This window comes from Cynocephalus volans, chromosome 15 (assembly GCF_027409185.1).
Source record: "Cynocephalus volans isolate mCynVol1 chromosome 15, mCynVol1.pri, whole genome shotgun sequence".
In the NCBI taxonomy this organism is placed as follows: Eukaryota; Metazoa; Chordata; class Mammalia; order Dermoptera; family Cynocephalidae; genus Cynocephalus; species Cynocephalus volans.
Window position 1 is genome coordinate 12,616,183 of NC_084474.1, and position 25,218 is coordinate 12,641,400.

The 25,218-nt window shown below is 37.0% G+C and overlaps 1 protein-coding gene and 1 non-coding gene across 6 annotated transcripts in view; one reads left to right on the forward strand and one right to left on the reverse strand.

The window, feature by feature from the left end:
* Positions 1-24,468, reverse strand: part of TCEA1 (transcription elongation factor A1) — a 41,164-nt gene extending 16,696 nt beyond the window's left edge. For 2 of the 5 annotated variants that reach the window (XM_063079340.1, XM_063079339.1), the window contains exons 1-4: positions 24,235-24,468; positions 14,057-14,119; positions 5,847-5,952; positions 1,151-1,238 (exon numbers count right to left, since the gene is read on the reverse strand). In XM_063079340.1, coding sequence (XP_062935410.1) covers positions 1,151-1,238; positions 5,847-5,952; positions 14,057-14,119; positions 24,235-24,297 — 320 coding nt within the window. In that variant the 5' untranslated portion in view covers positions 24,298-24,468. Of the gene's footprint in view, positions 1-1,150; positions 1,239-5,846; positions 5,953-14,056; positions 14,120-24,192 lie in introns of all 5 variants that reach the window. The other 3 variants (XM_063079337.1, XM_063079336.1, XM_063079341.1) reach the window with 2 other exon arrangements.
* LOC134364294 (small nucleolar RNA SNORA73 family) lies at positions 19,557-19,761 on the forward strand. Its single transcript, XR_010021834.1, has one exon. It is a non-coding gene; the product is annotated as a small nucleolar RNA SNORA73 family (small nucleolar RNA).
* Positions 24,469-25,218: the final 750 nt, after the last annotated feature.

Genomic DNA, 25,218 nt, shown 5'->3' on the forward strand with positions numbered 1-25,218 from the left:
TTGGTTAATGGACACAAAACAGCTAGATAGGAAAAATAAGTTCTGTTGGTGTACAGTCAAGCTGGACATTATAATTAATAATAACTTACTGCATGTTATCAAATGGCTAGAAGAGAGGAGATCAAATATCCTTATCACAAAGAAATGATTAAGTTTTGTGATGATGAATATACTTATTAGCCTGATTTGGTTATCACACACTGTATACATGTACTGATATTCAACTCTGTACCCCACAAATATGTATAATCAATACTTTTCAATTAAAGAAAACAAAAGAGTTAAGGGACAACAGAGTCTGGAAGCCACTGCTCTAAAGCAGAGGTTCTAAAACTGGAATGCATCAGAATCACCTGAAGACCTTGTTAAAAAACAGATTTCTGGGCCCCTCCGTCAGAATTCCTGATTCAATAATTCCAGGATGAGGACTGAGAATCTTCATTTCTAACAAGTTGTCAGGCTCCCTGCTCTTACAGGGGTCACACTTTGAGAACCATTGCTCTCAATCAATGTCAATTGTTAACTACAAGAACAGAGGAACTGCTTCCAAGAACAGAGGAACTGTTCATATTTAATCTACTACACATATTACCTACTACTGCAACATGTTGGATACCACGCAGTTCATATGTGACAGGAAAGAATAAATGCAAAGACCTTACAGGAACTGAGGAACAATTTGAACCCTTCACTACTGAACTTCACATTTTAAGTTCTTATAAGAAATAGATAAATTTGGAAGGAAAAAAGAAGCATAAAAAGGAGAATGAGATCCAGAGCTGAAATAAATCTAAATAAGAAATGTGGTAAACAGAGGAAGTAACCATTTGAATCCCTAATAACTACCTTCACTATCAATTATATTAGTCCCTATCCCAGCAATCCCGTTCAATTAAACTGGTTGAAAACAATGTAAATAATTTCTTCGTATTTACACAACGTCTTCTACCTCTCTTAAATTTTCAGGAAATCTTTTAAAAAAATTTTAAAAACCTTAGAATATTTGTCTATATACATTTACTAGTTCTGTTTGATTAGAAAATATAAAGAGGAGTGCAGGTATGGGATCATAAGACCATGGAGAAAGTGATGGAGCAGGTAAAATAATCTATGACTTTCAACATAAATGAATTTCCATAAAGCTAAATACCTTTCTTCTCTTGCTTCAGGACTATTCTGTGATGTAACTGCAGGTTCTTTTTTCTTTTCTTCAGGGTCTTTATCAGTTGATGGTCCATCTGAAAATTTATGAAATCCCTAAATTGTTAGCATTTGTTAAAAATATAAACAACTGAAATACTACGTTAGGCCATTTACATACACACACACACACACACCTAAAATCCTAAATTACCCACAAGTAAATGAAGTTTATGCAAGTTATTCTACTAACATATGTACTTGGGTATTTTTCATAATGTATATTCAGATAGCACTCCCAAATAAATTCTCTCATTTGGTGGGAACTACAAATTTATATGCCAATAGGAACCTAAAAGAGAAGAAAGTATACAGAACAAAAGAAAAAAATATGAAAAAAATATCAGTCATCTTTAAAATGAAAGCACAAATTACATATAGCAATATTGCTTTAATAACTTTTCATGAAGTCAAAAAATCTAGGAAGGTACCCCAAATAAATATTTCCATGATAGTAAACAAAGAACATTTTCACAGAAAATATCTCAGGATTAGTAAGACCTACCTAACACCTCTTCTAACTTAAATGACCTGTAAAGTAACACAGAGTACACAGGCTTTAAGACTTAATAGGTAAGCAATTAGACACTGTGAAATAATGTACTTAAAATAGGTTGAGTTAATGCAATATTTTAGCACCGACAAGAAACATTCACACTTAAATCAATCAAAACAGCCTTGAAGCTAGGTCCAGAAAATGTTTGGGACTACTTTATAAATTACCAAATTTATCTATGTTTTGCTCCCTACATAAGTAAAAAAGGCTACACAAATAATTCTTTCAACTCTTCACATTTCCCTATATAGAATACAAAATAAAATACATTCAACTGGATATTAGTATCATCTAGGGAACTTTTAAAGATATCCTCATGCCAAGCTCCAATCCAGATTGCCAAATCCCTGGCAGTAAGGCACAAACATCATAATTTCTTAAAGTTCCCCAGACAACTCTAAAATGCCATCTGGATGATAATCACTGATAGAGAATAGTCCAAATCGCAACTGTAGAACTTATCTTGTAAATTTAGGTTTACCAAACCTAAAATACAGTTCAAGCCCTTTATGATATGATGTGAGTGTACATTTTAGTTTTCACACACTAATTTTATTGCTCCCTGTTATTCTCTAGAATTCACCTTGAAGGCCCCAAAGCCTAAAGATGCTACAATAATGTGAGGAAGAAAACAAAAGATTAATAATGACATATGGCAAGGACTAAGAAATAGTCCAAAAGTAATAGGGTAGAAAGCAATTAAAAGGGAAAGGTGATATAAAAATGACGTATGATCTATCAAGGATCCAGTGCTGCCAAGGGGGCAGTAAAACTGATGTGGCACAATGAATCAGTGAAATCCTTTTGGAAAGCAGAGCAGTAAGAGGCTGACATGAACAGCCTTTAAAACATTACTACTACCTGATACAGTATTGTGGGCAATACAGAACAGCTGGCAGAGAATGAAGTGCTCTAGCTGTGGACTCAGACTATGTCTGCAATCAGATCTCAGCTTGGCTATTTTCACCATCAATCCAACTGTGTGCAAGTTACTTAACCACTCAAGTCTCAGTTTCCTCGCCATAAAATGGAGATTATCATAGCACCTATCACACTGAATTGTTGTGAGGATTAAATGCATTAATACAAGGCAATGCCTATTATATCTTAAGAAATGCAACAAGATATTAACTGATGATTGCATTCAGAGACAGACTAAGGATGACTGTTTTTCCCTCCAACTCTCCAAATTTTATTTAATGAACATGTGAATCTTTTAACATAAAAAAGTTTTAAAAGGAGAACCTGAACTGAAATTAGATACCTTCAATTAAATTTAAGATTAAATGAGCATAACTGCAATGTTCACTCTTTTCTCCCACAAAATGTAAAGCATCTTTCTAAAATTAAAAATATACGTATATGGTTCTCAGTTAACTTTCCATGACTAACTTTGATTACTTTAGAATATGAAATTAAATTTAAAATTTAAATGACGGGCCGAGCCCGTGGCGCACCTGGTAGAGTGCTGCGCTGGGAGCGCGGCGACGCTCCCGCCGCGGGTTCGGATCCTATATAGGACTGACCAGTGCACTCATTGGCTGAGTGCCGGTCACGAAAAAATGACAAAAAATAAATAAATAAATAAATAAATAAAATAAAATAAAATTTAAATGAACTATAAACCTATAGTTTCTACTTGTCTTTAAAGACCAGACCTTTAAAAAACCCAACTTTTTAAAAAAAATTTAATTTAATTTTACTTCTCAAAATACATTGTACTTGATTTTCATGCCCCTTTACCTGTTCCTCTCCACCCCCTTCCCCCCACCCCAAAAAAACCCAACTTCTTATTTGGAAACAATTTCAAACTGGCAAAAATGTAATAATAGTACAAAGAACTTCCATATACATTTTACTCAGATTCCCCAATTGTTCACATTCTGGCACATTTGCTTTCTCATTCATTCCTTCCTTCATTCCCCCGTATATACACATACATGCGTGCATATACATACACATTCATACATACTCATGCATAGACATGTTTCTTTTGAACCATTTGAAAATAAATAGCAGGCATCATGCTCTTTTACCTTTAAATACTTCACTATGTATTTCCTAAGAAGGAATAAAGATATTCATTTATATCACAGCAAATAATCAGTAAATTTAACAATAGTATAATATTGTTAACTTATCGACAGACTTTATACAAATTCTGCCAATTTTCACAGTAATGATCTTTATAGTAATGTTTTATTTTCTGGTCCAGAGTTCAACACAGGATCATGTATTACATTTAGTTTTCTTAAGACCAGACTTTTTAAATTTTATATGCTTTACAATTTTTAGTTCCTAGTTTCCAAGCTCTTGTGAGAAATAGATTTTTTATTATTGTTGTCTTTGAAATTTTAAAAGGTTCACTTTTCCTGTTTTCTCTTCCAAATAAGGTTGATAGCTGCTTAGAGAAATGGCTGATTCCAGGACTGAGGCAGGGAAGACAGATGAGCCCAATACATGTTGTGGTGCCAGAATGTTAAGAAAGTGTTCAAAAAACTGAAGAAGACTTCTCAAGAGGACACAGAAACTAGTTTGAAGGGGTGCCCACTGGCCAAATCTGGGATAATGTGAATATCAAAATAAGTGAGAATGGGTCACCATTCATCATATAAAATAGGAATCCACAAGTCCACACTAATAATACATAAATAAGTGTGGGGGGGGGGGTTAAAGGAGGGTTCTTTCTCACAGAACGATGATTTATAAATATTAAAGTGAAGGAGTTAGAAAATCGCAGTCTTGGGCCGAGCCCCTGGCGCACTTGGTAGAGTGCTGCGCTGGCAGCGCAGCGACGCTCCCGCCGCGGGTTCGGATCCTATATAGGACTGACCGGTACACTCACTGGCTGAGTGCCGGTCACGAAAAAACGACAAAAAAAAAAAAAAAAAAAAGAAAATCACAGTCTTGTAACCATCACTATAAAGACTGGTTTGGGCAAGAATCGATGGATACTAAACTGGAGGGGAGGAGGAAGATCTGACAAGGCACGCAGTAGTTTCAGGGTCTTAAAAGTGTCTCTCACAGAATGGCTATTAATTACAAGAGGAAAAATAATAAACCATACAGTAAACCTTGACAGAGTTCTCAAAATTACCATCATCAATGCCTTTGGATTTGATACCTTAAGAAGAATATAACATTCTTACATAGAATTTGAACTGTGGATGCACAACCTGATCTAATCATAAGAAAACAGCAGATAAACCCCAAATAAGGAACATGCTATTAAAAAATAAATGGAACCAATGTCAAGGGCTCAGATCCACATGCCAGCCAGCCACTATGAATGAATGAATGAATGAATGAGTGAATGAATGAATGAATACAAACATGAGAAAGGTACTTATATTCTTCAAAATGTCAATGTCATAAAAGACAAACAAAGTCTTAAGAGCTATTCCAGATTAGGAAACTAGATATGTGCTCCTAGACTGGATCTTGTTCTGCAGGAGGCGAAAAAAAAACTATAAAGGACATTATTGGGACAACTGATAAAACTGGAACAGGGACTGTAGATAAAAGTACTGTACCAATATTAAATTTCCTAAACTATGGTTCATAAGAAAATAACCTTGTTCTAAGGAAATACACACTTAAGTTTATTAAAGGACAAAAAAACATGATATATTCAATCTATTCTCAAATGGTTCAGAAAGAATAAGTTGTGTGTGTATATACATATAAAAAAAGACAGCAAAAGAGAGAGAACACGATAAATATGGCAAATATTAAAAACTGATGATCTGGATAAAGGATACACGTGAGTTATTTTTATTATTCTTGCAAGTGTTCTGCAAGTTAAAGAATTATTCCAAAAAACATTTCAAAAAGTATGGACCACTTTTCCCTTGGGAGAAAATTCTTCTCTAAGTAACAGCCTATCCAGTTATAAGTGTCAAAAGTCAAAAAAGCTAAATTTGACTAGTCTAAAAAGCAAAACCCTCAAGAAGTTCAAATTAACCCCCCTTGCCCTTATTACAAGGCATGGATTTCATTACATCCAGATTCACAGAGAAAAAAATGCAACAGCCAACTGTTTGAATAAGCTAGAACATCATAAACACATATAAGGCAAGATCAATTATACCTAATAACTTTTTCCAGGATTTGATGAGAGACTTTGCTAAAGACGTAACTTCTTCATCTGTACTCTGCTTGCGAATAGCATTAACTGACATTCCGATTCTTGTGGACTGCAAGGCAACAACAAAGAAATTTGTCACCAATTTTATTTAAATCTTAGTATTTTACCCACATTTTCTTCTCTCCACATTCCTGTTTATATTTTAGAATTAAAAAACTTCAATTATTTGAATTCTTATAATAGCACAGTATAGATCAAACATTGGACTCATCAATGTTCTTATCACTGAGATCCGCAAGCAAACAATTTGCTACTGTACTAAGACTGGTTAACTAGTGAAAGGAGATCAGTCTTCCCACAAGAAATAAGGGAGGGTAAAATATATAATGTTGTATCTGTATATAAGGCAGGCTTAAGCCATCATGACTAATATATGCACTTCTTTGTTTCTATACATTCTTCTACATAGATTATTTCATAGAGCACCTACTGCAACTTACAATGAGGATACCCAAACAAAAACTACCACCCACAGGGATTTAAAGAGCATTTTGGGGGGGCCTGTAATCAGCATATAATCACGGATATTAAAATGGACTTCATGGAATATAGATAAAATTTAACAAGTGGTAATAGTATATGCCCCAGATTATGCCAGGAACATTCACATTCATTAATCTTCCTAACAACACTTTAAAGTTGAGATCATTATCTTTATTTCTAAAGATGAAGAGACTGGAAGTACAAATAAATAAGTAGTCCAGCATTACACTATTACTAATTGACAAAACTGTGATTTTAATCCAGGTTGCCCATGTCCAAAGTCCATGCTCTTTTCAACACATCAATAGCTTTCAAACTGCTCAAAGAGCACAAAAGCTATGACAGCCCAATTACGAATGACCTATAAAAAATTGTAAATTATTTAGTAAGTTCAAGTTGTTAGTAGATCGTTCAAAACATATGGTCTATGGAAGAAAGAAATAACAAAAGAAATTCTTAGTGGCAAAAAAAAAAAAAAAAAAAGAAGAGAATCCCTGCTGGAAGCTTTCAGGCAGAAAAATAAATAGGTATTTAATCTAAATTATTCGACCTTCTCAACAAAAAGACAGATTCAGGACAGAAGCTTTGTTCAAAAATTTAGAAGACTGGTCGGTTAGCTTAGTCAGTTAAAGCATGTTGTTATAATACCAAGGTCAAGGATTCGGAGTCCCTTACCAGCCAGCAGCCAAAAACAAAAAAAATTTAGAATATGTGGTTGACCAGTGTGTCCTGTGTTACATCTCTTGGAAAGCTGAGCAAAGCAGATAAGGTTTAATAGCAGAAAAATAAAAGGGACCCACAATTCTAAATCCCCACAACGTTTTGGGATTAACAAGGCAAGTTTGGGGGAGAAAATCCTACTTTTTTGAATGAGTGGAGGAAATAACTAGAGGTACTAATGTAGTTCTGAAGATTACTATTGACATGGATTGGCAAAAAAAAGATGGCATTTTAGCAGGGGCTTGCAAGAAAGCAAAGGTAGAAGGAAAGGATGAAAAAATTGTGCACTGTTGAATGACTGCTCTTTAATTATCACAGGATGTTTTGATTACTGAAAAATCAATGATCATCCTGCTTGGCACCTAACTACATTCTCAGTATGGGTTTTGTTATCTGTAATAAACATGCTTATTTAAGGAAGAGATTGTACAGTTAAAATAAGAAATGAGGATGCTAAGGTAGAGTGAAAAACAAAGATTTGAGGTAGATTTTTTTTCCTTTAGGGGGTATTTTGGGGAGAATGGGAGAAAGTGGACAGAGGAGAGAATTCTGAAGCTATTTATCTGGATAACCAAGTCTGGATTTGCCTCTAAGAATTCCCTAGACTCTAGGGATTTCTCCTAAAACTGGTATGCTAAGATTTACAGGATGTATTAGATGGCTTATAAAAAAAATATTTTGTACACAAGTAACTTTAGGAATTGTATGGTTAAACAGCTTTCTTGATTACAGAAGTAATGAAAATTTTTAAGATAAACTATACATTGTGAAATTCTAGCAGAGAAAAAAATGTGTCTTTGCCCATGGTTCTGATTCATAACAGCCAAAAAAGGAGAAGCAAACAAGTGTCTGTCAACTGACAAATGGATAAACAAAATGTGGTATATCCATAAATGGAATATTATTCAGCCATAAAAAAGAATAAAATCCTGCTATATACTACAACACGGATGGACCTTGAAAACATTATGCTAAGTGAAAGCGGCCAGACACAAAAGGTCACATATTGTATGATTCCACTTATACAAAATCTCTAGAACAGGCAAAATCTATACAAAGTAGACTAGTAGTTGCCTAGGGCAGAAAGAGGGGAACCTGTTGGGAGGAAGTGGGGAGTAATGAGCACAGGGTATCTTTTTGGGGTGATAAAAATGTTCTAAAATTGATTGTGGTGATGGTAGCAGAATTCTTTTTTTTTTTTTTTTAACTTTTATTTTGTCGATATACATTGTGGTTGATTATTGTTGCCCCTTACCAAAACCTCCCTCCCTCCTCCCTCTCTCCTCCCTCCCCCCCAACAATGTCCTTTCTGTTTGCTTGTCGTATCAACTTCAAGTAATTGTGGTAGTTATATCTTCTTCCCCCCCCCCTGGTTTTTTATTTTGTGTGTGTGTGTGTGAATTTATATATTAATTTTTAGCTCGCACCAATAAGTGAGAACATGTGGTATTTCTCTTTCTGTGCCTGACTCGTTTCACTTAATATAATTCTCTCAAGGTCCATCCATGTTGTTGCAAATGGCAGTATTTCATTCGTTTTTATAGCTGAGTAGTATTCCATTGTGTAGATGTACCACATTTTCCGTATCCACTCATCCGATGATGGACATTTGGGTTGGTTCCAACTCTTGGCTATGGTAAAGAGTGCTGCAATGAACATTGGGGAACAGGTATACCTTCGACTTGATGATTTCCATTCCTCTGGGTATATTCCCAAAAGTGGGATAGCTGGGTCATATGGTAGATCTATCTGCAATTGTTTGAGGAACCTCCATACCGTTTTCCATAGAGGCTGCACCATTTTGCAGTCCCACCAACAATGTATGAGAGTTCCTTTTTCTCCGCAACCTCGCCAGCATTTATTGTTCAGAGCCGTTTGGATTTTAGCCATCCTAACTGGGGTTAGATGCTATCTCAGTGTGGTTTTGATTTGCATTTCCCAGATGCTGAGTGATGTTGAGCATTTTTTCATATGTCTGTTGGCCATTTGGATATCTTCCTTAGAGAAATGCCTACCTAGCTCTTTTGCCCATTTTTTAATTGGGTTGCTTGTTTTTTTCTTGTAAAGTTGTTTGAGTTCCTTATATATCCTGGATATTAATCCTTTGTCAGATGTATATTTTGCAAATATTTTCTCCCACTCTGTTGGTTGTCTTTTAACTCTGTTAATTGTTTCTTAGGAATTGAGTTAACCAAGGAGGTGAAAAATCTCTATAATGAGAACTACAAACCACTGCTGAGAGAAATTAGAGAGGATACAAGAAGATGGAAAGATATCCCATGCTCTTGGATTGGAAGAATCAACATAGTGAAAATGTCCATACTACCCAAAGTGATATACAAATTCAATGCAATCCCCATCAAAATTCCAAAGACATTTTTCTCAGAAATGGAAAGAACTATCCAGACATTTATATGGAATAATAAAAGACCACGCGTAGCCAAAGCAACGCTGAGCAAAAAAAAATAAAGCTGGAGGCATAACACTACCCAACTTTAAGCTATACTTCAAAGCTATAATAACCAAAACAGTATGGTGCTGGCATAAAAACAGACACACTGATCAATGGAATAGAATAGAGAATCCAGAAATCAACCCACACACTTACTGTCATCTGATCTTTGACAAAGGCACCAAGCCTATTCACTGGGGAAGGGACTGCCTCTTCAGCAAATAGTGCTGGGATAACTGGATATCCATATGCAGGAGAATGAAACTAGACACATACCTCTCACCATATACTAAAATCAACTCAAAATGGATTAAGGATTTAAATATACACCCTGAAACAATATAACTTCTTAAAGAAAACATAGGAGAAACACTTCAGGAAATAGGACTGGACACAGACTTCATGAATATGACCCCAAAAGCACGGGCAACGAAAGGAAAAATAAACAAATGGGATTATATCAAACTAAAAAGCTTCTGCACAGCAAAAGAATTCTTTTAATATACTAAAAACCTCTGAATAGTACACTTGAAATGAGTGAATTGTTCCTCAAACAATTGCAGATAGATCTACCATACGACCCAGCTATCCCACTGTTGGGAATATACCCAGATGAATGGAAATCATCAAGTCGAAGGTATACCTGTTCCCCAATGTTCATTGCAGCACTCTTTACAATAGCCAAGAGTTGGAACCAGCCCAAATGTCCATCATCAGATGAGTGGATACGGAAAATGTGGTATATCTACACAATGGAATACTACTCAGCTATAAAAACGAATGAAATACTGCCATTTGCAACAACATGGATGGACCTTGAGAGAATTATATTAAGTGAAACAAGTCAGGCACAGAAAGAGAAATACCACATGTTCTCACTTATTGGTGCGAGCTAAAAATTAATATATAAATTCACACACACACACACACACACACACACACACACACACAAAACTGGGGGGGGGGGAGAAGATATAACTACCACAATTACTTGAAGTTGATACAACAAGCAAACAGAAAGGACATTGTTGGGGGGGGAGGGATGAGGGAGGGAGGTTTTGGTGATGGGGAGCAATAATCAGCAACAATGTATATAGACAAAAGAAAATTAAAAGAAAAAAAGAGAAAGAAAAAATATTTTTAAAAAAAAATGAGTGAATTGTACGGTATGTGAATTTTATCTCAAAAAGGTGTTAAGAAAAAGAAAAAACAAACATACAGCTATGTTTACTATCCTTTCAATAAGTTCCATCAGGACAGGGACTTTGTCTTATTCACCAATATATTCAGCATGCAGAATAATACCTAGCACACAGCAAGCACTTAATAAATAATTACTGAAAGAATTAATCTATGTATATAAAAAACTTACAAAACTAGCCCAATCTATTACAATATTTTTCTTCCTGTTTACTTCCTCACCTTCAACCTATACATATTAGCTTCTACTCTCTCTGCTGAAATTTCCTACACACTCCTAATTGCTAACTCTGATGGACTCTCCAATTTGAGTTAGCCAGTCTATTACATCCTAACACCATTTATCCTTCTTCCTAGAGATCTACTCCATCCCTATGCTGTTAGCTCCCAAATACTTCCTAAACCGGTCCTTTCTCCTATATTCTAGAGCTGTTCATGCATATGCCTATTTAAATTAAAGTTCATTAAAATTAAATAAAATTTAAAATTTAGTTCTTCAGTCACATTTTAAGCACTCAATAGCCTCATGTGGTTAGTAGCTACCATATTAGACAATGAACATTTCCATCATTGCAGAAAGTTCTACTTGACAGTACTGTTCTAGAAGGCATAACAACTGCCTTACCAGATATCTGCATATATTTGCTTCACAGGCATCTCAAAACTTAATGTATCCAAAAGTATCCTTTATCTCCTCACCCAACTTAACATCATCTTTCTTGAATTTTCTTATACTATTAAATCATACATACCATCTACCCAGTCACCATAGCAAAAGTATCAGTCATCCTAAATTCCTCCTCTCCTTCACCCCCACTCAATCAGCCACCAATTCTTGTATGTTGTCCATCATTAAAGAAATTCCTCTTCCATTTCTAGCACTAATATCTTAGTTCAAGCCCTCATCACTGCTTGCCTGAGTAACTGCATTAGTCAATAAGTCTTCCTGTATCCAGCATCCCACTTTTTTTTGAATGACTAAATCTGGTCATGTCCCCTCCTGCCTAATACCTTTCAGTAGTACTTCTCTTGAGATTACACATGAAGCCCTGCATGCCATCCTGCCTATGTCTTCAACCCATGTGACTAGCTCTTCCTTTACCTTCACTTCTAGTATGCCACACTGCTTCCACATACAGCTTTCTCTGCTGGAATACCCTTCCCTGTCCTATCTGCTGAGATTCCCATCTTTTGAGACTCAGCTTTAGTTTTCTCATCTACATGAAGGCTTTCTTGAATGTCCCAGATTAAGTGACCCGATTAAGAAGTAAACTTCTTTGTGCTTCTTCCTGCCCTCCCACCCCACAGAATACCGCACAGACTTCTGTGTGAGTACCCATACCTATTTGTTTACATGTTAGTTTTTCTCTCTTAGACTTATACTCAATTGGGGGAAAGACCTTATCTTATTCATCTTTATAAACACAGTACAATTCTTAACCAAAATAAAAATTCAAATGTTTGTTATATAAACACACAGACTGTCTAAAGTAAGAAGCATATGAAAAAATTAGAGAGGGGTATAAATAATAACCCTATCCAAACTCCACACCCTCTATAACTCTATACATATCTCTTAAATAAATGTTGGGATTACTGTGTTGTTTTTGATGTATTTTTACCCGCACAGGCCTGTCAGGATAAGGTTACACCTAGGTCGGTAAGGTACTTTCTCAAAGGGAAGTTTTTTCTCAGTTTATTTCCAAGAGAAGCTGATGATCCTTCGACAGGAACCTGAACTGAGAAGTAGGACTTCATGACTTGCTTCCTTTCTCCTTGCGTCTACATTTAGAGGAGGAGTTCTTAATCCTTTTTATTTTTATTTCCTTTTTTTTTCATTTTATTGAAACATAATTGATTGTACTTATCTGTGGGGTACAGTGTTGAATATCAATACCTGTATACAATATGTGACGCTCTAATCAGGATACTTACTATCTTTATCATTACACAATATATTCATTTTTTGTGGCCCTTAAGCCTCCCTCCCCTTCCCCTTTCCCTCTTCGGGTGGCCTCAGTTCTGCTTGCTCCTTTTGAAAGTTCAAGGAATTATTGTGATCACTGTCTTTCGTTCTTTTTATCTATTTGGTTTTTTTTTTTTTTTTTTTTTTTTTTGGCTCCCCCTTATGAGTGAGGACATGCCTCTTTCTGTGCCTGGATTATTTCACTTAATTTTTCTAAGTTCATCTGTGCTGCTGCGAATAGCAAAATTTCATTCTTTTTTGCAGCAGAGTGGTATTCCACTGAGTATATATAACACATTTTCCTTATCCAGTTGTCTGTTGATGGACATTTAGGTTGGTTCCAACTCTTGGCTACCATAAACAGAGCTGCCATGAACATGGGAGTGCAGGTTTCCCTTTGACTTGATGATTTCCATTCCTTTGGGTATCCAGCCAACAGTGAGGATTGCTGGATCATATAGCAGTTCTATCTGGTAGTTGTCTGAGGAAACTCCATCCTGTTTTCCAGAATGGCTGCACCAATTTATGGTCCCACCAACAGTGTACGAGTGTTCCCCTTTCTCCACATCCTCGCCAGCATTTGTTATTCTGTCTTTTTGTTAATGACCAGTATTTCTTTTTTTTTTTTTTTTTTTTGTCCTTTTTCGTGACCGGCACTCAGCCAGTGAGTGCACTGGCCAGTTCTATATAGGATCCGAACCCGCGGCGGGAGCGTCGCAGCGCTCCCAGCGCCGCACTCTACCGAGTGCGCCACGGGCCCGGCCCAATGACCAGTATTTCTGACGTAAGATGATATCTCAGTGTGATTTTGATTTGCATTTCCCTGATGCTTAGTGATGATGGGCATTTTTTCATGTCTTTTAGCCATTTGTGTATCTTCCTTTGAGTAATATCTATTCAGCTCCTTTGCCCATTTTTTAATTGGGTTACTTGTTATTTCACTGTTAAGCTATTTGAGTTCCTTATGTATTCTGGATATTAATCCCTTGTTGGATGCATCATGCTGGCAGCAGCTATTGAAAATGGACCAAGTGAAATCCTGAGAGACAAAATCAGCACCAAGAGTCCAACCTACTCTCACAGTGAGATTTCACTGCCACTGCCAACCTTGGAGATTCAGGTTTTACTCTTCTTAAGGAAGGCAACATTTTTCTATAATGGCAACTTAGTTAATTATTCATTTATGAGTATGTTGCTATCTTAAAATAACAGAACCTAATAATGGTTTACACCATAACAGAACAGTCCAAAAAATTTATATTGGTAATTAAGATGTTTCAGCATTTTATGACAATTACCTATTCAAAAACTGTGATACATATAGGCAAATACCTGTAATAATTCCAGGGTCATGGGAATATTCTTAAGCTCCTTCAGCAAATCCAATGCTCCAGCCTATAAAATAAAATAATTTTGTACTGAATTCCCCAAACAATAAAGCAGGGACTAGCCAAAAACTTATGATTACAACCCATAACTCCTAATAGTTCATTCATGTGAGAATAAAGATGCATATGTACACATATATACACACATATATAGTTTTTCAAAAGGGGGTTGAAACTCATGAGGATCATAAAAACCCATCTACTGGGTTAAGACCCGCACTTCTGAAGTATTTGATAAGTACTATTTATTGATAAAGTATTATTGTGAAAGTTTACTTTCAACAGTATTTGTTTATATGTGTATCCCAAGAAGAAATTTAAAATTGCTTACTGTAGTGATATAACACACTCCAAATTTCCATGGAGAATACCTGCCTTAGAAAGGAGCCAACCCTGAGAAAGTAGAGTGAGGGTCAATAGATGCTATAGCCTTTCTCACATTTGCCAACATACAAGGCTATGGAAAACGGCATCTCTTTGCTAGAATTCACATGGGGTCCCTCTGAATTTCACTGGCCTTGTAGTAAAGAGAAAATTCTGAAAGAAATTCAGTATTAAGATCTAGGTTAAGCTCACAGGCCTGTCCACTGCCAATTGCCATCTACAGACAAAAGCTCCTATGAAGATGATGAAGAAAAAACAAAATACGAAAGTACCTAAAAAGAAGAATAAAATTAGATGAAGAGCAATAGCACCACCTATAGATGGTGGACAAATATTCCAATTTGATATTAATTTAATCTATCAAATTTCATCTAATCTAATATATTCACTTAATTGTATTTTATTTAGCCTAACAGTCACTTGACATACTATATTTGGACACATCATTAAATTATATACCAGCAATAAAAGAAAAAAAAAAAAACTATTAAACTATGACACTATTTTCTTTTTATTTTTGCTTATCAAAAGAATTCTTTCAAGGGCTGGCCCATGGCTCACTTGGAGAGTGTGGTGCTGATAACACCAAGGCCACGGATTCAGATCCCTACATAGGGATGGCTGGTTAGCTCAATTGGGAGAGCATGGGGCTGACAACACCAAGTCCAGGGTTAAGATCCCCTTACTGGTCACCTTTAAAAAAAAAAAAAGAATTCTTTTAGACTTGGAATTTTTATCATATGAGTATATCACCTTTTACATATATAAAAAGAAAAATATAAGCAAAACAAATTGATTAAGGTGCTACTAAACCTACTTCACATTCAGAGTTCGATGCTTATGAACCACTTTTTGATTCAGATTCACCAACACCTTTTCTTTCCCCCCGAAGAGTTGTATCAAAAACACTAGTAATGCAGTGTTTCATAAAAGAATCCATAAAAGGGCCGGCCCGTGGCTCACTCGGGAGAGTGCGGTGCTGATAACACCAAGGCCCCGGGTTCGGATCCCATATACGGATGGCCGGTTCGCTCACTGGGTGAGCGTGGTGCTGACCACACCAAGTCAAGGGTTAAAATCCCTTTACCGGTCATCTTTTTTTTTTTTTAAAAAAAAAAAAAAAAAAAAAAGAATCCATAAAAGAGCTAACACCATTAACTCTCAGACTGGCTCTGTAGAGTACAAAGCTCTTTTTCACCCCCACTGTTCACACCATTTGGTTCCTCAGGGTTCAAAGAGAACTCCACTAATGTCTCTCAGATTTTCTTCCAAGCCAATGACCCCCATTCCTCAAGTTTTGATGCTGGGTTTGATGTTCTGCCTGTGAAAGTGCACCACAACAGCTACCTGGCCAACAATATGAGAGTACTTCAAAAAATTCATGGAGAGATTCATATTTTTTAAATTCTGTTTGTCCATGAACTTTTTGAAGTACCCTCATATGTGTAACTCATCCTACTTTCTAAAACGTTAAAATATAAAAACTAGGCACCCTACAAATCAATGAAACACAGCATATCCTAGAACAATACAAAGTCTCAAAGCATGTACCTCATTATGTACTTCAAAGGAAGAAGCAAGCAAGGACTCTCATGGTACCATTATACTTTTTAAATATAAAGTCAAGTAAAGGTTTCTGGTCACGTAATTTTCCATTTAAAGTTGACAGACATTAGACTTCTCTCAACAAAGAGATACATCATTAACTTTAATTTAACCCAGTACGTCAAAAACAAAAATTTAAGTTCAACAGAAATTATAAAACAGTAAAAGGTCAACATTGCTTTTAAAAAAATTATGAATTTTTTTTTTTTTTCCTGACCAGTAAGGGGATCACAACCCTCAGCACGGTGTTGTCTGCACCACGCTCAACCAGTGAGCGCACTGGCCATCTCCATATAGGATCCGAACCTGCGGCCTCGGGGCTACCAGTGCTGCACTCTCCTGAGAGAGCGACGGGCTGGCCCCTGTAAAGGATTTTAATGATTCACTGCTTAAAGATCTCTTCTGATCTTAAAATTCTATAAATTCTTTTTATTTAGAGGCAACTAAAAACAGTGAAAAATTAAACCTGTTAAAGAAAACTAACACTGACTTAAAATTTATTATTATACAAGAATTTCTATAGGCATGACATTTTTGTGAGCAAATGAGGTCTTCAATCTTGTATCTGCAAATCCCCAAACCAAAAACTTTTGGAAACCAAAAGATTTCTAGATTTCTCATAGGTTTTTTAATAAATTAATTTGACAGCAAAACCTAATCTCAACAGATGTAAAGCTATTTATGGGCTATTTATACCACTTTATATTAGAGTACTGCATTTCACTATAGAAATGTTAGTCTGATAACTGGAAACTGAACAGATCCCACTGTGGTTATTATGTTATATATGATGTATGTACCATATTATCTTTATAGATTCTGAAAAATTTGGAATTCCCAAATATATCAGACCTTAAGGGTTTTGACTTACAGACTGTGGACCTGTATCCTCTATCTATCATGGACATTTTCCTTCTATCCACATCTCCATGGACTTTCTGATCCATTTCTGACCAAGGAGCAATTAGAAAGGAAGATAAAGAATCATACTTTTAGGAGTTCCTTAAAAAGTGGGGTCTCCTAAGGCTTACATAATACCTCTGTCACATATAAAGTTTATTCTTCTAACATGTCAGTAATGTGACATATGGTTTAAATTGTTTTCCAAGTAGAGGCAATAGATTTGCATTAATTTCTTTACTTTCCCTTTCTATTCAGTTCTCTTTGGTGAGATTGGGGTTAGAGATACAGGTCATGGCAGGAAGAAAAGCTAAATGATACTAATGGGATAAAACTATGACTTTCTCATAATCACACTGTGTTCTAACCAATTAAAGTAAATATTTCACTCAAAGCTCTTTTAAAAAATAAACTATGATGATCTGAATGAGTGAAACTGGCAAAAAACAATGATCATACATTAATTCAGGGACAACAAAGTTTTTTTGAGCATTACTCTGTGTCAGGTATTGTGCTAAATACTTTACATACATTATCTCATTCCATCTTCATAATAAACCCTATGGGAAGCAAGTAATCTTATCTATAATCTCCATTTTACAGACAAGGAAATTAAAGTCCAGATATGTTAAGAAACTTGTACAAGGTCATAAGGCAACTAACTAGAAAAAGTGACATCTACCACAGTTCTGTCAAATTACATTCCATTGCCACTGAACAAATACTCATTAATACTATGTACCAAGCTCTAGTCTGTGCTAAGGATCCAGCAGTGAGCAAGACAGAGATGCTTTCTGACTTCAGGGAATTTTAAAACAGAGAACCGTTAGGCATTTACTTTAAAGCCTCAACTATACAAAAAAAGAAACTCAAAATCAGAAAAGGAAAGTGACTTGCCCAAGGTTATACTGATAGGTAGTATAACTGCGAGACCAAGAACTACAGTCACATAACCTTGACACCACTGCCCTTTCCATTCCACTGGGCCACTGTGGCAGTTCTGCTCTTTGAATTTGGGTAAACAGCGTTACTAAACAAGAAGTTGTATTCTGTCCTTCCCCAATCATAACCTGCCTCTAAATGTCAAGTGTTTTAGATTGCAGCATCTCCTACAGATAATGATGCAAGAGAAGGAAAGACTCCACTTTAACTTCCAGAGACAAATTTAGTTCACTGGCTGAAAACTTAACTACAGCTATCACACTATTTTATCTTCTTTTTTTTTCCCTTTTCTTTTTTTGGCCAGTAAGGGGATCTGAACTCATGACCTTGGTATTATCAGCACCATACTCTAACCAAGTGAGCTAAATAAATGGGCAGCCCTACTTTACTTTATTACATTGTTGGTGTCCTATCTGTTATCAGAAATAATACTTTTACAAAGCATAATATTCAAACTTCCACTGAATGCCCAATATATACAAGATTATATGGGATACTAACATCCCTCTCCTCAAGGAGATATAAAAAAGAGGGAGCAATAGGGGATATACAGTTAAGAACATGAGCAATATAGATGACAGACCTAGATTCAAATCCATGCCTTGTCATCTTCTAATTATAAGAGCTTGGGAATGTTACAAGCTTCAGCTTCTTTATATATACGTGAACCTAACACACCAATCTTGAGTAGTAGCTAAAATGGTCAAATGAGGTAACATTACACAAATGAAGTATCAAAATAGAGGGCCTGACACATAAGAGATGGTTGATAAGGGGTATACAAAGACATAAAAAGAATGATTTCTACCTTAACAACACTCTCAAAGAACCATAAGCCAGCATTTTAAGTGAGCATATTTAAGCTCAATCAACTCAAACACTTCTTTCATAGGATTATCAAATTTCAAGATTAAAAAATTAAGATGTTATTTATTTTTTAGAAAAGGAAACACTATATTATAAATATATGTTACAGCTCAGTAACATCACTATAAAACTAGGAATTATAATTTTACTATGTCATCTCAAATTGGTAGTTACACTACACCAAAAGCACAAGTAACAAAAGAAAAAAAATACATAAATTCAACTTCAAAATTCATAGCTTTTGGACTTCAAATGATACCATCAAGAGTGAAAAGACATTGGCTGGGCAGTTATCTCCATCAGTTGATTACAGGGTACTAGACAGATACCAAAATAAATAAATAAATAAATAAAAGAGCTAAAAGACAATCCACAGAATGGGAGACAATATTTGCATATCCTGTACCTGATAAGGGTCTAGTATTCAGAATATAAAGAATTGTTACACCTCTCACTGGAAGAGTGTGGTGCTGATAACAAGGTCAAGCGTTAGGATCCCCTTACCTGCCAGCCACCAATTTTTTTAAAAAAAGAACTCTTACAACTCAATAACAAAAAGACAAATAATCCAATTTAAAAATTGGCAAAGGATCTGAATAGACATGTCTCCAAAGAAGATATACAAATGGCAAAGAAGCAATGAAAGATGCTCAACACTGTTAATCATAAGAGAAATGCAAATCAAAAACACTTTATACCCCATAGGAAGGCTATAATCTAAAAGACAGATAACAACAAGGACTGGCCCATGTGCATGTTCCCCAGGAGGTCATTCTTCCCTGGAACTATCCAAGTGACACAGAGGAGCAAAAGGCTCTGTCCCATGATGTACAGTCCCCTTCCACAGTGCTGGAGATGAAGCGGTGCCCTGTATCTGCACCTGCATATTCATGTATCTTCTCTGAGTCCTGTGGACAATGACTGAGGAGACAAACCATGCAGGAAAAAATAAATAAATAACAAGTGTTGGTAAAGATGTGGTGAAATTGGAACCCTCCTACATTGCTGGTGGAAATGTAAAAAATGGTGCAGCCACCTTGGAAAACAGTCTGGCGGTTCCTCAAAAGGTTAAACATAGTTACTATATGACCCAGTAATTCTACTCCTAGGTATATACCAAATAGAAATGAAAACATATGTCCACACAAACAAGTGTACAGGAATGTTCTTAGCAGCATTATTCATAATGGCCAGGAAACCACCCCAATGTCCATCAAATGATGAATGAATAAATAAAATGTGGTATATCCATCAGTGCAGTACTATCCAGCAATAAAAAGGAATGAAGTACTGATACACATAATATAACACGGATTGATCTTAAAACATACTAAGTGAAAGAAGCCAGTCACAAAAGACCACATATTGTATGATTTCACTGATACAAAATTTCCAGAATTAGGCAAGTACCCAGACAGAAAGTATATTAATGGTTGTCATGGCAGTTTGAGGGGTTAGCCTGGAGGGGGGCGTTGAACGGGGAGTGACAACTTCATGAGGACAGTGTTTCTTTTTGTAGTGATAAAAATGTTCTAAAATTAGATAGTGGTGATAGTTGCACAAATCTGTGAATATACTAAAACCCATTAAATTGAATACTTTAAAAGAATGAATTTTTTGTATATCTCAATAAAGCTGTTATAAAAAATCATGTAATCTATTTTAAGATTATGTGGACTAAAACAACACAAAAAATAAAAAAAAGATTGTGCCCTCATTCTAAAGTTTGATTTATGCTAATTAATCTAACTGATACAGATACTGAAGCTCTGTTGTTTTAACCCTGGTTCAAGACTTAGAAATGTTAATATTTCAGGTATACCACCTCCTAGAAAATTTTAACATCTAATTTCAATTTCTCTTCCCGCAATCAGATTACACTAAGCCTTGAGCCTTCAATAAAAAAAATAAATGAAAATCTCTCCATGAACTTCAAATCTTTAAGTTCTTGCCTCACTCCTCCTTCTAAAGTCTAAATAAATCCTTTACAAAGACAACCCCAGGTTGTTTTTATTCCTTACTCATCCTAGAGGCACTGCAAGCATTTTATAATCACCTAATCTTTATTAAAGTATCTCCAATTTACCATCAAGAAAAATATTTTGGTCACGTTAAAGGATTTGCCTAAGATCATACAGCTAAAACTCAGAAAAGGCAGGATTTGAGCACAGATTAGGAATCAGACTTGGTTACTGACATCAAGCCTAAATGACAAGAAAAAAGCTTAAGTACAATAATAGCTAATACCTAAAAATGTGGAACTACCTTCTATAGTTCATCGTGGCCTCAGAATGTGTGCACTTATAAAACTGCTGAAAATACTGTTTGAGATTAAGTACACATGTGGGTCAACACTCTGGGTAGTATTAGGGTCAGGATATTGATTTGGGTGTTTAAAGAAACCTGCCTGTCCCCAAACAGCAAGTATCCTTACTTCCTCGTCTTATATTCACTTCACTGTACTCATGCATGGTTCAAAAACATATGCAAGCATATTCTAGAGAGACACGGTAGCTTAACAGAGTCGAACTAGCTTTGGAGCAAAACAGATTTAGATCCATATTATTTGGTCACTTACTGGCTCTTTGGATTAGGACAACTCACATAACTTTCTACATACTTAGTTTCCTCACTTGTAGAATAGAGAATACTTATCTTGCAAAGCTGTCTGAGGAACAAATGCGACAAGGTAGGTAAGTACGTATGTATTCAGGTAAATACATATGTATTAGCTCAATAAATGGTAGCTATTTTTATTTTACTTAAGCATGACACCTACAGTTTTATTAAAACAAAATATCAAAATGACAGCACTTAAACTTGTCAATTCAGAGACAACTATTATTCTTCAAGCAAAATTTACTTTCTAATAGTATAAAAATAGTTGGCTAGAGCGTGGTGCTGATAACATCAAGGTCAAGGGCTCCATCCCTGTACCTTCCAGCAGCCAAAAACAAACAAACAAAAAAAGTATTAAAAGAATATTTAAAAAATAGTTCATGAGTGAGGCTGTGGCCCTCGTAGCCTCTGTTCCACTCCCTCCTCCTTTAAAAACAAACAAAAAAAAAGCTCATGAGAGAAAATTTGGAACCCACAGGAAAAAAAAAAAAAAACCTACCATAACCTATAGCCCCCAAAACAACTTCTGTTAAATTACTGAACACTTAGAAATCTACTTGTGGGTTGATTATACACTTTGGGGAGAGAGAAGGAGTGTCATTCTGACCATTTCCCTTTCTCTTCATTTCATCAGCCTGTTTGAATTTCTAGAGGATAAACAGGAAAATGAAGAAGAGGAAAAAAGTAAAAGAGCCAGTCAGTTTTACCTTTCTTTTTGGGGGCAAGTTTTCACACTGGTAAAGTTCTGAACTATCAGAAAACCTAGTTTTGAGAAGAAAAATGAAATTTGAAGATTATCTGTAGAGTTTATCCTCATTTCCCCACTCAACTCATTACTAAAGATATGAAAATGTGTTGATAATTTGAGAACTGCAGACACATACATACTTATCTTCTCCATACTTGCCCACTAAGGGATTACTCATTTTTTTTTTTTTTTTTCCTAAAGATGACCGGTAAGGGGATCTTAACCCTTGACTTGGTGTTGTCAGCACCATGCTCACCCAATGAGCTAACCGGCCATCCCTACATGGGATCCAAACCCGGGTCCTTGGTGTTATCAGCACCGCACTCTCCCGAGTGAGCCACGGGCCAGCCCAGGGATTACTCATTTTAAGAAACACCTATTACAAGGAAAGAAAGAAAAGAACAAGCAAAAACCAACATATTCCTAATGTGTTAGATGACTGAAGGAGACACATTATATATAGCCTGAGCTAGAGAAAAAAAAATTACCCAACAAACGGCTTTTTTCCCTGAGAGCTTCCACTATGGGAATCTGAGGATCTCCAGGCAGAGAGAAAATTTTCCAGTTCAAACAAAGTAACAGAAATGTTCAACCTATCAAACAACCAAATCTCATCACTTGCAGAGGGGAATGAAAGGGTTGTATCAATAGGAAAAACAAATGACACAGGTAATATCGGGAACAGAAAACAAACAGGAAATACTTTAACAGACCAAAATTATAAATACAGATTAACAGGGTATGAATTTAAATGCTGGGCAATACACCTGTTAAAGGAAAAGAGGAACAGAAGACGTTTGAAGTCTTAAGTATTTAATATTAACACTAACTCACAGTCTGGCTGTTATGTGGAAAGCATGCTATCCAACAGAAAACATGGGTCCTGGCTTAATCCAAACGACACAGTACTTAATTTAAATAGGCGTACTTAATCTCTCTTACTCAGTCTATCAATCTGTAAAATGGATACACTTTATGTACCCACAACTGTGTTATGAGTCACAAAAGAATTTTGCACAGATGCTTCGTAACTTCAAAGTGCTGAACAAATCAGAGCATCCTTTTTCTCTTTCACCTTAGTTTGACATGAAATTTACTTCACAGATGGGAGTAAATTATTCCAGATACACCGATAGTAAAAATGTTCTGAGCATGGTGGAACAAATTCAGGTGAAGCCAATCATAGAAGTCTGGTTGAAAACAGATGGGACTAAAGCAAGGGACCGAAAGTGGCACAGACGGATGGACAAAAACGTAAAAACTGGAAGGCTTCATACAAACCACAAGAGAACATGTTCACATAAACACGTATCAACAACGAGATAATGCCACCGGTAGTAATTGCAAACGACTTAGAAAGCACCCAGCAATGACATTTGTCTAAAGCCATCTACCGAAAGCCCTGGTTAGTGTGTGTGCTTTAATCATAGCTCTTTTGTACACTACGACCTGACAAGATCCACTTTTTAGAAAACGTTTAGCAACTTGGCATATTTTACCTTTTTAAGTGCCCAACAAACGGCTTTTTTTCCCCCCTTAGAGCCTCAACTGTGAGTCTGGGGATCCTGTAACGTAGTTGAGATAACCAGGTGGATGTTTAGCCTTCCTGCAGTTTTATACTTTACCAGCCCGATGTCTAAAGCCGATCATAAACCTCTACTAGACGCTATTTCTAGTTGTCAGCTACCGATCACGGACAAAAGTGCATTCTTTCAAATGAGAGCTTTCTATGCTCTTCAGTTCTTAAGCTAAATAAGCGAGGTTTAGCTACTTTGAAAGTTTAAAATCAAAGGAGCGCGTGCCCCAATCCCTAACTCGATTAGGTTTATTACGCTGAACCAGCAGGGAGGGAACTGGAAATATCAAGAACGCGTCCTCGGGCCGGCGGCCGCGGGACTCGCACGGCCAGGACGCCCTCCCCGAGGCCGCGGGCGCGGACGGCGCCGGCTCCCGGTCTGAGGGGGCTGCAGGGGGTCGGGGGGAACCCCTCGGGTCCGACGGGGCCCGCGGCTCACCGCCTGGCCTCCTGCCCGGCCCGCGCCGCCCGCCGTGCTCACCGCGTTCTTCTTCTGCACCATCTTGTCCATCTTCTTGGCAATGCGCACCACCTCGTCCTCCATGGCTCCAGCAGGTCTTCCCCGCTCCCAGCCCGCTGGGGTCGGGAAGTGGGCGAAGCTGGGGCACAGGAGACCGCAGAAAGCGAGCCCCGGCGCTCGGCAAGCCCCACCACAGAAAGCCGGGGCCTAGGCCCTTCCTCACAAAACAGGCCCGCGGCGGCGGCGGCGGCTCCTCCCCGGCAGGCCACGCCAATCCAGCTCCGCGCGCGGTGCAGGCTCTACCAATCGACTGCGGATGTCTGGAAGGCGCGAGCCCAGGCTCCCGCCCGGAGGACGGGCAAGCAGCCAGGCTTCCCGCCAGAGTGGTGGAAGGCGCCGGGTTTTGCCGCGCGTTCACCTGGGCGTCCCCTCCGCACAGGGCGGGGTTTCGCCCCAGTTCCCACCGGACAGCCCGGAGTTTTAGAACCCACGGGAAGCCCACGTAGCCCTAAACAGGGGCGGATGCGGAGAAAGGAACTTCAGCGCGTGTTACGGGTGTTGGGAACCCAAGCACTTTCTCCGGGGTAGACGGCTACCGTGAGAAGCGCGGCCACTATCCCCTAAATAGCCCATTATGACACGGATTTAATCGTTTTAAGCGTTTCTTTAAAAATTTTAAAGCCAAATCAGTCGTAAGCTCTTTGAGGACTGAGACCTAATTTTGGATATAGCATTTTGAATAGCTGAATAATAGTTGACAGAAACCTTCTGATTAAAGAAATTAAACAAGGCATGTCACCTGCTTCCGAAGGTAGATGAAGAAGTTGACCTCCTTAAGAGTCATGACTAACAACACAAAGCCAAGGTAGAAAATTGACATACGTGTATTTTAATAGTGGAGCGTATAGGCTCCTTCAAAAGGTTTTTGCCCAATTATACGTTTTACTACCAACTTATGCTATTTGTAGACATAAACCCCACAACAAATCTCACTATCATTAACCA